Source organism: Lithobates pipiens, unplaced genomic scaffold, assembly GCF_037356315.1.
Source record: "Lithobates pipiens isolate NorthernLeopardFrog02 unplaced genomic scaffold, aLitPip1_a1.2 Scaffold_30, whole genome shotgun sequence".
Lineage (NCBI taxonomy): Eukaryota > Metazoa > Chordata > Amphibia > Anura > Ranidae > Lithobates > Lithobates pipiens.
Genome location: NW_027507791.1, coordinates 27,587,501 through 27,601,752, shown reverse-complemented (window position 1 = coordinate 27,601,752; position 14,252 = coordinate 27,587,501). Strand labels below are relative to the sequence as shown.

The 14,252-nt window shown below is 50.9% G+C and overlaps 2 protein-coding genes across 2 annotated transcripts in view; both read right to left on the bottom strand.

Annotated features, from left to right (window-relative positions):
• Positions 1–6,770: 6,770 nt before the first annotated feature.
• Positions 6,771–10,370, bottom strand: LOC143942504 (uncharacterized). The gene is made up of 2 exons (XM_077463818.1): positions 9,215–10,370; positions 6,771–9,140 (listed from the first exon to the last, which is right to left on the bottom strand). Exons 1-2 carry the CDS (start codon positions 10,368–10,370, stop codon positions 8,974–8,976), a joined length of 1,323 nt encoding a protein of 440 aa, XP_077319944.1. The 3' UTR covers positions 6,771–8,973.
• MUC1 (mucin 1, cell surface associated) overlaps positions 6,771–14,252 on the bottom strand; it is a 32,450-nt gene continuing 24,968 nt past the window's right edge. Inside the window, exon 7 of the mRNA XM_077463816.1 lies at positions 6,771–11,120. Within this exon, the coding sequence (XP_077319942.1) occupies positions 11,052–11,120 (69 nt within the window). The 3' untranslated portion in view covers positions 6,771–11,051. The remainder of the gene's footprint in view (positions 11,121–14,252) is intronic.

The window sequence follows — 14,252 nt, the reverse complement described above, 5'->3', positions numbered from 1 at the left end:
GGATCACTTCCTCAGGGATCACACTCAGGTTCAGGGATATCCAGGAATTCTTCTATATGTCACAGGGAAATCTTCTCCCAACACGTTTCATGGGATGAGGATCACTTCCTCAGGGATCACACTCAGGTTCAGGAATATCCAGGAATTCTTCTATATGTCACAGGGAAATCTTCTCCCGACACGTTTCATGGGATGAGGATCACTTCCTCAGGGATCACACTCAGGTTCAGGAATATCCAGGAATTCTTCTATATGTCACAGGGAAATCTTCTCCCGACACGTTTCATGGGATGAGGATCACTTCCTCAGGGATCACACTCAGGTTCAGGAATATCCAGGAATTCTCCTATATATCACAGGGAGATTTTCTCCCGACACGTTTCATGGGATGAGGATCACTTCCTCAGGGATCACACTCAGGTTTAGTAATATACACGATCCATCCAGGAATTATTCTATATATCACAGGGAGATCTTCTCCTGACACGTTTCATGGGATGAGGATCACTTCCTCAGGGATCACACTCAGGTTAAGGAATATCCAGGAATTCTTCTATATGTCACAGGGAAATCCTCTCCCGACACGTTTCATGGGATGAGGATCACTTCCTCAGGGGTCACACTCAGGTTCAGGGATATCCAGGAATTCTTCTATATATCACAGGGAGATCTTCTCCCGACACGTTTCATGGGATGAGGATCACTTCCTCAGGGATCAAACTCAGGTTCAGGAATATCCAGGAATTCTTCTATATATCACAGGGAGATCTTCTCCTGATACGTTTCATGGGATGAGGATCACTTCCTCAGGGATCACACTCAGGTTCAGGAATATCCAGGAATTCTTCTATATATCACAAGGAGATCTTCTCCCGACACGTTTAATGGGATGAGGATCACTTCCTCAGGGGTCACACTCAGGTTCAGGGATATCCAGGAATTCTTCTATATATCACAGGGAGATCGTCTCCCGACACGTTTCATGGGATGAGGATCACTTCCTCAGGGATCAAACTCAGGTTCAGGAATATCCAGGAATTCTTTTATATATAACAGGGAGAACTTCTCCTGATACGTTTCATGGGATGAGGATCACTTCCTCAGGGATCACACTCAGGTTTAGGAATATACACGATCCATCCCGGAATTATTCTATATATCACACGGAGTTCTTCTCCCGACACGTTTCATGGGATGAGGATCACTTCCTCAGGGATCACACTCAGGTTCAGGAATATCCAGGAATTCTTCTATATAACAGGGAGAACTTCTCTCGATACGTTTCAGGGGATGAGGATCACTTCCTCAGGGGTCACACTCAGGTTTAGGAATATACACGATCCATCCTGGAATTCTTCTATATATCACAGGGAGATCTTCTCCCGACACGTTTCATGGGACGAGGATCACTTCCTCAGGGATCAACCTCAGGTTCAGGGATATCCAGGAATTCTTCTATATATCACAGGGAGAACTTCTCCCGATACGTTTCATGGGATGAGGATCACTTCCTCAGGGGTCACATTCAGGTTCAGGAATATACACGATCCATCCTGGAATTCTTCTATATATCACAGGGAGATCTTCTCCCGACACGTTTCATGGGATGAGGATCACTTCCTCAGGGGTCACACTCAGGTTCAGGAATATCCAGGCATTCTTCTATATATCACAGGGAGATCTTCTCCCGACACGTTTCATGGGATAAGGATCACTTCCTCAGGGGTCACACTGAGGTTTAGGAATATACACGATCCATCCCGGAATTCTTCTACATATCACAAGGAGATCTTCTCCCAACACGTTTCATGGGATGAGGATCACTTCCTCAGGGGTCACACTCAGGTTCAGGGATATCCAGGAATTCTTCTATATATCACAGGGAGATCTTCTCCCAACACGTTTCATGGGATGAGGATCACTTCCTCAGGGATCACACTCAGGTTCAGGGATATCCAGGAATTCTTCTATATATCACAGGGAGATCTTCTCCCAACACGTTTCATGGGATGAGGATCACTTCCTCAGGGATCACACTCAGGTTCAGGGATATCCAGGAATTCTTCTATATATCACAGGGAGATCTTCTCCCAACACGTTTCATGGGATGAGGATCACTTCCTCAGGGATCACACTCAGGTTCAGGGATATCCAGGAATTCTTCTATATATCACAGGGAGATCTTCTCCCGACACGTTTCATGGGATGATGATCACTTCCTCAGGGATCAAACTCAGGTTCAGGAATATCCAGGAATTCTTCTATATATAACAGGGAGATCTTCTCCCGACACGTTTCATGGGATGAGGATCACTTCCTCAGGGGTCACACTCAGGTTCAGGGATATCCAGGAATTCTTCTATATATCACAGGGAGATCTTCTCCTGACACGTTTCATGGGATGAGGATCACTTCCTCAGGGGTCACACTCAGGTTCAGGAATATCCAGGAATTCTTTTATATATAACAGGGAGAACTTCTCCTGATACGTTTCATGGGATGAGGATCACTTCCTCAGGGATCACACTCAGGTTCAGGGATATCCAGGAATTCTTCTATATATCACAGGGAGATCTTCTCCCGACACGTTTCATGGGATGATGATCACTTCCTCAGGGATCAAACTCAGGTTCAGGAATATCCAGGAATTCTTCTATATATAACAGGGAGATCTTCTCCCGACACGTTTCATGGGATGAGGATCACTTCCTCAGGGGTCACACTCAGGTTCAGGGATATCCAGGAATTCTTCTATATATCACACGGAGATCTTCTCCCGACACGTTTGATGGGATGAGGATCACTTCCTCAGGGATCACACTCAGATTCAGGAATATCCAGGAATTCTTCTATATATCACAGGGAGATCTTCTCCCGACACGTTTCATGGGATGAGGATCACTTCCTCAGGGATCACACTCAGATTCAGGAATATCCAGGAATTCTTCTATATATCACAGGGAGATCTTCTCCCAGCACGTTTCATGGGACGAGGATCACTTCCTCAGGGGTCACATTCAGGTTTAGGAATATACACGATCCATCCCGGAATTCTTCTACATATCACAAGGAGATCTTCTCCCAACACGTTTCATGGGATGAGGATCACTTCCTCAGGGATCACACTCAGGTTCAGGAATATCCAGGAATTCTTCTATATATAACAGGGAGATCTTCTTCGACACGTTTCATGGGATGAGGATCACACTCAGGTTTAGGAATATACACGATCCATCCAGGAATTCTTCTATATATCACAGGGAGATCTTCTCCCAACACGTTTCATGGGATGAGGATCCCTTCCTCAGGGATCACACTCAGGTTCAGGAATATCCAGGAATTCTTCTATATATCACAGGGAGATCTTCTCCCGACACGTTTCATGGGATGAGGATCACACTCAGGTTTAGGAATATACACGATCCATCCAGGAATTCTTCTATATATCACAGGGAGATCTTCTCCCGACACGTTTCAGGGGATGAGGATCATTTCCTCAGGGATCAAACTCAGGTTCAGGGATATCCAGGAATTCTCCTATATATCACAGGGAGATCTTCTCCCGACACGTTTCATGGGATGAGGATCACTTCCTCAGGGATCACACTCAGGTTCAGAAATATCCAGGAATTCTTCTATATATCACAGGGAGATCTTCTCCCAACACGTTTCATGGGATGAGGATCCCTTCCTCAGGGATCACACTCAGGTTCAGGAATATCCAGGAATTCTTCTATATATCACAGGGAGATCTTCTCCCGACACGTTTCATGTGATGAGGATCACTTCCTCAGGGATCACACTCGGGTTCAGAAATATCCAGGAATTCTTCTATATATCACAGGGAGATCTTCTCCCAACACGTTTCATGGGATGAGGATCCCTTCCTCAGGGATCACACTCAGGTTCAGGAATATCCAGGAATTCTTCTATATATCACAGGGAGATCTTCTCCCAACACGTTTCATGGGATGAGGATCCCTTCCTCAGGGATCACACTCAGGTTCAGGAATATCCAGGAATTCTTCTATATATCACAGGGAGATCTTCTCCCGACACGTTTCATGGGATGAGGATCACACTCAGGTTTAGGAATATACACGATCCATCCAGGAATTCTTCTATATATCACAGGGAGATCTTCTCCCAACACGTTTAATGGGATGAGGATCACTTCCTCAGGGGGTCACTTGCTATTCAGATTGCTTATTGCATCGAAATAATAAATAAATCATATAAGGATAGAGAAAGCATTTCACAAAGACCTCCTCTTATTGATTATATAGATTGATAAATGATCAATCGTCTATAGTAACAATGTGTCCTTCCAGGAATGGAGTGTATCCAGTGTTGGGATAGGTGGGATTTTCTCCTTTACTCGGCGCTCCTCTGCACATGTTGGTGCTCTGGGAACACTGAAGAGTGAGCTGTGATTGGTTGCTATGGGTTACAGCCCCGTGGTGGGGGGCAGGGTGAGCGCAGGTAATCCGGCAGAGCTGGGTGTGGACGGGCGATAAGATCGGGTGTATCAGAAATCATCGCTCGCTGTTTACTTAAAATAAGTCAGAGAATCGAGAAAGGCGCCGCACCCCGGGGTCATGTGACCGATGACATCGTTCATGTGTGACAACAGCTGCATTCGGTGCCAGAACACGGAACCTCGGCGTGCGTCCACTGGCACCGGATTCTACCGATCCGCACATGGAGAAGGATAACGGGCGACGCCGCATTTACACCAATCAAAATTCTCACAAAAAGAAAAGAAAAACAAAGACAAACGCGATGCGGCTGCATTGTGTCCAGTGCCGGGACAAGGTCATGTGTCAGTAAAAATCCCCTCCCCCAAGATGTATGAGCATTATGTGTCAGGAAAACCCCCCTCCCCCAAGATGTATGAGCAATATGTGTCAGGAAAAAGCCCCCCCCAAGATGTATGAGCATTATGTGTCAGGAAAAAGCCCCCCCCAAGATGTATGAGCATTATGTGTCAGGAAAAAGCCCCCCCCCCCAAGATGTATGAGCAGTATGTGTCAGGAAAAAGCCCCCCCAAGATCTATGAGCATTGTGTGTCAGGAAAAATCCCCTCCTCCCAAGATATATGAGCATTATGTGTCAGGAAAATCCCCCTCCAAGATGCATGAGCATTATGTGTCAGGAAAATCCCCCTCCAAGATGCATGAGCATTATGTGTCAGGAAAAATCCCCTCCTCCCAAGATATATGAGCATTATGTGTCAGGAAAAATCCCCTCCCCCCAAGATGCATGAGCATTATGTGTCAGGAAAAATCCCCTCCCCCCAAGATGTATGAGCATTATGTGTCAGGAAAAAGCCCCCTCCAAGATGTATGAGCATTATGTGTCAGGACCCCCCCCCCAATACGTATGAGCATTATGTGTCAGGAAACCCCCCCACCCCCCAAGATGTATGAGCATTATGTGTCAGAAAAAAGCCCCCCCCCAAGATGCATGAGCATTATGTGTCAGGAAAATCCCCCTCCAAGATGTATGAGCATTATGTGTCAGGAAAAAGCCCCCCCCCCCCAAGATGTATGAGCATTATGTGTTAGGAAACCCCCCAAGATGCATGAGCATTATGTGTCAGGAAAAAGCCCCCCCAAGATGTATGAGCATTATGTGTCAGGAAACCCCCCCAAGATGCATTAGCATTATGTGTCAGGAAAAAGCCCCCCCAAGATGTATGAGCATTATGTGTCAGGAAAATCCCCCCCAAGATGTATGAGCATTATGTGTCAGGAAACCCCCCCAAGATGCATGAGCATTATGTGTCAGGAAAAATCCCCTCCCCCAAGATGTATGAGCATTATGTGTCAGGAAAAATCCCCTCCCCCCAAGATGCATGAGCATTATGTGTCAAGAAAAATCCCCCTCCAAGATGTATGAGCATTATGTGTCAGGAAAAAGCCCCCCCAAGATGTATGAGCATTATGTGTCAGGAAAAATCCCCCCCAAGATGTATGAGCATTATGTGTCAGGAAAAATCCCCTCCCCCCAAGATGTATGAGCATTATGTGTCAGGAAAAATCCCCTCCCCCCAAGATGTATGAGCATTATGTGTCAGGAAAAAGCCCCCTCCAAGATGTATGAGCATTATGTGTCAGGACCCCCCCCCCCCAAGATGTATGAGCATTATGTGTCAGGAAAAAGCCCCCTCCAAGATGTATGAGCATTATGTGTCAGGACCCCCCCCCCCCAATACGTATGAGCATTATGTGTCAGGAAACCCCCCCACCCCCCAAGATGTATGAGTGTTATGTGTCAGGAAAAATCCCCTCCTCCCAAGATATATGAGCATTATGTGTCAGGAAAAAGCCCCCTCCAAGATGTATGAGCATTATGTGTCAGGAAATCCCCCCCCCCCCAATACGTATGAGCATTATGTGTCAGGAAATCCCCCCCCCCCAAGATGTATGAGCATTATGTGTCAGGAAATCCCCCCACCCCCCAAGATGTATGAGCATTATGTGTCAGGAAAAAGGTTTGGCATAACTGGGGGGCGATGATGTCAGCAAGAGCAATTTGGCCACACCCACTATGCGCAGCACATTACTAAAGTTGTCCCCGCCCACTAACCTGCTGGTCTTGCAGAAAAGGTGACAACCCCGCCTCCATCTGACATATGGAGGGACAATGCATTATGGGAAATCCTGAGCAGACAGGAGGAGGAGCTTATATATAATAGAGCCGCCCTCCAATGCTCCTGTGACCCCTCCCCCCTCCCCTCCCCCATCATGTGAAGAAATCAGAATCGATTTGTTTAATTTTCTTTATTGAAAATAAATCATTAATAATACAGATATAAATAGATTGCTGTGAGGGCGGGAGAAGGGGCGGGGCTAGGCGGCCCCAGGGACCCTCAGATCTGCCCCCCAGACCCCCTGGATAAGGCAATGCTTTGAATATATCGGCATGAAAACCGGCCACACACCTTACAATCTGATTGTACAATCTCATATGGGAAGTGATTGGATAGATAAGGGAGGTCCTCGTATAATACAAAGTTTATGACGCCAGATTGTAACGTGTATGGGGGGATTGTATTGTGTATGGGGGGCTTTAGGGGGATTGATTGTGTATGGGGGGCTTTAGGGGGATTGTAACATGTATGGGGGGCTTTGGGGGGATTGTAACGTGTATGGGGGGCTTTAGGGGGATTGTAACATGTATGGGGGGCTTTGGGGGGATTGTAACGTGTATGGGGGGCTTTAGGGGGATTGTGACGTTTATGGGGGCTTTGGGGGGATTCTCAGATGTATGGGGGGGCTTTAGGGGGATTGATTGTGTATGGGGGCTTTAGGGGGATTGATTGTGTATGGGGGGCTTTAGGGGGATTGTAACATGTATGGGGGGCTTTAGGGGGATTGTAACGTGTATGGGGGGCTTTAGGGGGATTGTAACATGTATGGGGGGCTTTAGGGGGATTTTATTGTGTATGGGGGGCTTTGGGGGGATTGTAACGTGTATGGGGGGCTTTGGGGGGATTGTAACGTGTATGGGGGGCTTTAGGGGGATTGTGACATTTATGGGGGCTTTGGGGGGATTCTCAGATGTATGGGGGGGGCTTTGGGGGATTGTAATGTGTATGGGGGACTTTGGGGGGATTGTAACGTGTATGGGGGACTTTGGGGGGATTGTAACGTGTATGGGGGACTTTGGGGGGATTGTAACGTGTATGGGGGGCTTTGGGGGGATTGTATTGTGTATGGGGGTCTTGTATTGTGTATGGTGGGCTTTGGGGGGATTGTAATGTGTATGGGGGTCTTGTATTGTGTATGGAGGGCTTTGGGGGGATTGTAATGTGTATGGGGGTCTTGTATTGTGTATGGTGGGCTTTGGGGGGATTGTAATGTGTATGGGGGTCTTGTATTGTGTATGGGGGACTTTGGGGGGATTGTAACGTGTATGGGGGACTTTGGGGGGATTGTAACGTGTATGGTGGGCTTTGGGGGGATTGTATTGTGTATGGGGGTCTTGTATTGTGTATGGAGGGCTTTGGGGGGATTGTATTGTGTATGGAGGGCTTTGGGGGGATTGTAATGTGTATGGGGGGCTTTGGGGGGATTGTATTGTGTATGGGGGGGCTTTGGGGGGATTGTAATGTGTATGGGGGGGCTTTGGGGGTCTTGTATTGTGTATGGTGGGCTTTGGGGGGATTGTAATGTGTATGGGGGGCTTTGGGGGGATTGTATTGTGTATGGGGGGGCTTTGGGGGGATTGTAATGTGTATGGGGGGGCTTTGGGGGGATTGTATTGTGTATGGTGGGCTTTGGGGGGATTGTAATGTGTATGGGGGGCTTTGGGGGGATTGTATTGTGTATGGAGGGCTTTGGGGGGATTGTAATGTGTATGGGGGGCTTTGGGGGGATTGTATTGTGTATGGTGGGCTTTGGGGGGATTGTAATGTGTATGGGGGGCTTTGGGGGGATTGTATTGTGTATGGTGGGCTTTGGGGGGATTGTAATGTGTATGGGGGGCTTTGGGGGGATTGTATTGTGTATGGGGGGCTTTGGGGGGATTGTAATGTGTATGGGGGGGCTTTGGGGGGATTGTATTGTGTATGGAGGGGCTTTGGGGGGATTGTATTGTGTATGGGGGGCTTTGGGGGATTGTAACGTATTCGGGAAATCTTCACTCCCTGACATTCCGTCATCTCGGCTCTTACAATCTGATTGGCTGCGATGTTTTGCATTGCAGAAAAATAAACATTGTATAAGTGGCGTAGATAGGAAGTCACAGTGCAGCGTTCCTCGGGGGCGGGGCTCAGCCTCCTGGGATCCCCCTCCCCCGCGTTCCAGGAAGGATTATTCTTTGTGGGAGTGGGTGCGGAGAATCCGTTCTGTCCAATAAATAAAGCCTCGGCGGCGGTTGCCGTCATAGAACCGTCACCCCGACCGGACGGCGTCTCAGGAACCGCGCCGGACCCGGACCCGGCAACCCCCTCCCCATCCCCCACCATCACCACCATCCCCCGACCTTCACAGGTTCAATCTTTACAATGATCAGATACAGAGCAGACAGCCAATGTGGGGTGAATGTGATAAGATGGAGGTCTGGGTGAATGTGGGGTGAATGTGATAAGATGGAGGTCTGGGTGAATGTGGGGTGAATGTGATAAGATGGAGGTCTGGGTGAATGTGGGGTGAATGTGATAAGATGGAGGTCTGGGTGAATATGGGGTGAATGTGATAAGATGGAGGTTTGGGTGAATGTGATAAGATGGAGGTCTGGGTGAATATGGGGTGAATGTGATAAGATGGAGGTCTGGGTGAATGTGGGGTGAATGTGATAAGATGGAGGTCTGGGTGAATGTGGGGTGAATGTGATAAGATGGAGGTCTGGGTGAATGTGATAAGATGGAGGTCTGGGTGAATATGGGGTGAATGTGATAAGACGGAGGTCTGGGTGAATGTGGGGTGAATGTGATAAGATGGAGGTCTGGGTGAATGTGATAAGATGGAGGTCTGGGTGAATATGGGGTGAATGTGATAAGATGGAGGTCTGGGTGAATATGGGGTGAATGTGATAAGATGGAGGTCTGGGTGAATGTGGGGTGAATGTGATAAGATGGAGGTCTGGGTGAATGTGATAAGATGGAGGTCTGGGTGAATATGGGGTGAATGTGATAAGACGGAGGTCTGGGTGAATGTGATAAGATGGAGGTTTGGGGGAATGTGGGGTGAATGTGATAAGACGGAGGTCTGGGTGAATGTGATAAGATGGAGGTCTGGGTGAATATGGGGTGAATGTGATAAGATGGAGGTTTGGGTGAATGTGATAAGATGGAGGTCTGGGTGAATGTGGGGTGAATGTGATAAGACGGAGGTCTGGGTGAATGTGATAAGATGGAGGTTTGGGGGAATGTGGGGTGAATGTGATAAGACGGAGGTCTGGGTGAATATGGGGTGAATGTGATAAGATGGAGGTTTGGGTGAATGTGGGGTGAATGTGATAAGACGGAGGTCTGGGTGAATATGGGGTGAATGTGATAAGATGGAGGTCTGGGTGAATGTGGGGTGAATGTGATAAGACGGAGGTCTGGGTGAATGTGGGGTGAATGTGATAAGACGGAGGTCTGGGTGAATGTGATAAGATGGAGGTTTGGGGGAATGTGGGGTGAATGTGATAAGACGGAGGTCTGGGTGAATGTGATAAGATGGAGGTCTGGGTGAATATGGGGTGAATGTGATAAGATGGAGGTTTGGGTGAATGTGATAAGATGGAGGTCTGGGTGAATGTGGGGTGAATGTGATAAGACGGAGGTCTGGGTGAATGTGGGGTGAATGTGATAAGTCGGATCTCTGGGTGAATGTGGTAAGAAGCGGGGGAGGAGGTGCGCACTGTGCGGCGGTCATGCTGGCACTTGTAGTCCCCCCGGCTCGCTGTCACATGACCCGTCTCATCACATTCACACACAGGTGTGAATTCTGACACGGGGGAAAGGAATGTCGGCTCTGACCGTAGAAATGCGATTATCCGCCAGGCTGAGCGGAAGAGTCGGAGGTGTGGAGGGCGTGCCTGTGCGCACCGTGATTATCAGACTGATTGGATGCACATTGGCTGTCCGTCCAGGTGAATGGGACACTCCGCCCCAATCTGGTACCTGGGATATGGGTGGGGGATGGTGGGGTGAGGCACCGTCCGGATTCCTGCGGGGGGGGGGGGGGGGGAGTCTCACTTCTCCAGCTGCAGGTGGCAGGAATGCGGAGCCGTCATACAGACACATGTAACATAACATCCTTTGTTCTTGTATGGCAGCACAACTCATGCAGGAGCAGAGCCGGGACGTTCCTGTTGGGGTAGCTGAGGGTTTCCTCCTGGAAGTCAGAGTCCTGTGGACACCACAGATAGGAAGGGGTACAGATGTTCCATAGCAGGAATAAAATAGTGGGGGGAGTTCCCCTTTAAGTTGCCCCAGGGTGGGGTCAGAGTTCCTGGAGGCGGTACATTAGGCTCCGCCTTGAAATTGTCCCGCCATGGCGTCTCTCTAATGGTCAGTCTGCGGAGGTTGTGCGGCCCTCCCCCGCGGAGCGCTCTCACAGGTTGTCGGTCTCCAGGCCCTGGTTGGAGTAGGAGAACTGGTTCTTGGTTCCATTCCCGGCTGCCTGAAAGAGAAGAAACGCGAACTGTCAGAGGTGCGTTTTATACGGCGAGCCTTTCACCCCACCCACTGCCGCCATGACAGGTCCTCTTTAGACTCTCATCACCACAATAACAATCCGGGGTCCCCCGACACCAACTTCTCATACACCGGGGCCCCCCGGCACCAACTACTCATACACCGGGGTCCCCCGACACCAACTTCTCACACACCGGGGTCCCCCGGCACCAACTACTCATACACCGGGGTCCCCCGACACCAACTTCTCATACACCGGGGCCCCCCGGCACCAACTACTCACACACCGGGGTCCCCCGACACCAACTTCTCATACACCGGGGCCCCCCGGCACCAACTACTCATACACCGGGGTCCCCCGACACCAACTTCTCACACACCGGGGTCCCCCGGCACCAACTACTCATACACCGGGGTCCCCCGACACCAACTTCTCATACACCGGGGCCCCCCGGCACCAACTACTCACACACCGGGGTCCCCCGACACCAACTTCTCATACACCGGGGCCCCCCGGCACCAACTTCTCCTACACCGGGGCCCCCCGGCACCAACTACTCATACACCGGGGTCCCCCGACACCAACTTCTCATACACCGGGGCCCCCCGGCACCAACTACTCATACACCGGGGTCCCCCGACACCAACTTCTCATACACCGGGGCCCCCCGGCACCAACTACTCACACACCGGGGTCCCCCGACACCAACTTCTCACACACCGGGGTCCCCCGGCACCAACTACTCATACACCGGGGTCCCCCGACACCAACTTCTCATACACCGGGGCCCCCCGGCACCAACTTCTCCTACACCGGGGCCCCCCGGCACCAACTACTCATACACCGGGGTCCCCCGACACCAACTTCTCATACACCGGGGCCCCCCGGCACCAACTACTCATACACCGGGGTCCCCCGACACCAACTTCTCATACACCGGGGCCCCCCGGCACCAACTACTCACACACCGGGGTCCCCCGGCACCAACTTCTCATACACCGGGGTCCCCCGGCACCAACTTCTCACACACCGGGGTCCCCCGACACCAACTTCTCATACACCGGGGCCCCCCGGCACCAACTACTCATACATCGGGCCCCCATGGCAGGGATGGTGGGAGGGTGTCTGGAGGAAGAGCTAAAACCACTATTGGCTCCTCCCACAGTGCACAGGGGTCATAACCCAGAGTGCCAACACACTTCACCTTGGTCAAAGGCTCTATATTAAAGCCGGGGGATGGGCATGACAAGAGGGCAGGGCCGAATCGCAGGGGGGCAGAAGGGCCAGTTGCCTTGGGCGCTTGGGCAGAGAAGGGGGAACTGCGACCCATTGAGGTAGTTCACAGCTCATATGTCACATGATAGAGAGGTAGGAATTATCAGGGCTGGGTCGGGGGGGGGGGGGGGGCAGAAGGGTCACCCGCCTTGGGCACTTAGGCAGAGAAAGGAGGACCAGCAACGTGCTGAGGTAGCTCACAGCTCATATCTCCCATGACAGGGAGGTAGTTGTTATCAGGGCCAGGTCCAGGGTGGGGGGGCAGAAGGGGCAGCCGCTTTGGGTGCTTCGGCAAAGAGGAGACACTTGTAACCTCCTTAGGTAGTTCACAGCTCATATGTCACATCACAAGGAGGTCGCCAATATTGGGGCCGGGTCAAGGGGGGCAGAAGGGGCAGCCGCCTTTGGAAGTTATCAGAGCTAGGTAAAAGTGGGGGCAGAAGGGACGGCTGACTTGGGCGCTTAGGCAGAGAAAGAGCTCATAGGCCACATCACAAGTAGGTCGCTAATAGCAGGGCTGGATCAAGGGGGCAGAAGGGGAAGCCGCCTTGGGATGTTATCAGGGCCGGGTAAAAGTGGGGACAGAAGGGACGGCCGCCTTGGGTGCTTAGGCAGAGAAAGAGCTCATACATCACAAGGAGGTAACCAATATCAGGGCCGGGTCAAGGAGGCAGAAGGGGCAGCCGCCTTGGGATGTTCCATCCCTAAGGCTCAGTCCAAGTGCGGATGTGTCTGCAGACGCGGAGGGCAGCGTTACCGATTACTGGCGCCATTGCATGCCTGCTCTATGTCAGTGCGCCTCTCTGCGCGCCGTCAGGAAGATGCACAATCTTTGCGCGCACTCCGCACGCACTGTCGGGGGGGAATGAGGGGAAAAAAACGAAACGTCGGCCTGCCGATTTTCCGCGTTCACCAAACCGAACGGTGCCGCAGCGCCACTCGGCTTCTCGGGAAAAGAGACTTCTTTTCCACTTTCTGGCACATGGGGCCGCCCCTTGAAATGAACGGACCGCCCTACGTGTGACGCGCGGGGACGCGACCGTGCTTGGTGTGAACGTTACCGAATCGCCCATTCACGCCATGGCGTCAGAAAAACGCGCAAGTGTTCCTCCTCAGAGCGCACACTGTGCGTTTTTTTAAAAGCGCTGCGTTTATACGTGACGCAACGCAAGAGGTGCTTCCCCTGCGCGTTTCGGATTCCGTGCGCGTCCCTCCATTTCCTGCGACTACTTCTCTAAAGAAAACGTTATTTTATGTTCTTCGCGCCTTTTCAGTGCGTTTTTTTGCATGTGGCCGCCATTGGCTACGGCGTGGAAATCATTGATTTGTTTTTTTGGCCGCTCACGTTGACAGATGATGTGAAGGGGGAAGGGCGGAGGTCAGTTGGTGTCGTGGCACCGGATTGTACGAGTCAATCCGCCCGCTAATCATTAACTCGCAGTTCTGGCCGCCGCCACCTCCTTTGTGTAAACCGCAAACACGGCGAGGTGGTATTTACAAATCAACGGCGGGTTCACCTCGGGGGCGCGTTTACCTGTTGACATTGGCGGCGGCGGCGTCGGCGCTGAGCCAACTTCTCAGGGTCGTCTATAAACCATCACCCGTCCGGGGAGGAGATAGGAGCGCGAGGAAACGGCAGATGTGCGAAAAAAAAAAAGAGACCGCGATCGGGGGAGGGGAGGGGGGATATTTCCGTGTTCTCCGGGGCCAAAATTTGAAATTTTAGAAAATCTGCGTAATTTCCGATAAAACCGCTCTGGGGGGGGGGGCGGTAATCAGCAACGCACAGATTACTTCCTGTCCGCCAATCCCATAGGAGGAGCCAACAGTCAGCCACTCCCA

Coding starts and splice junctions, on each gene's coding strand:
- LOC143942504 (XM_077463818.1), bottom strand. CDS start 10,370: ATGACCGCCGCACAGTGCGCACCTCCTCCCCCGCTTCTTACCACATTC. Junction 9,141..9,214: donor CTTATCACATTCACCCAAAC/CTCCATCTTATC, acceptor ATTCACCCAGAC/CTCCATCTTATCACATTCAC.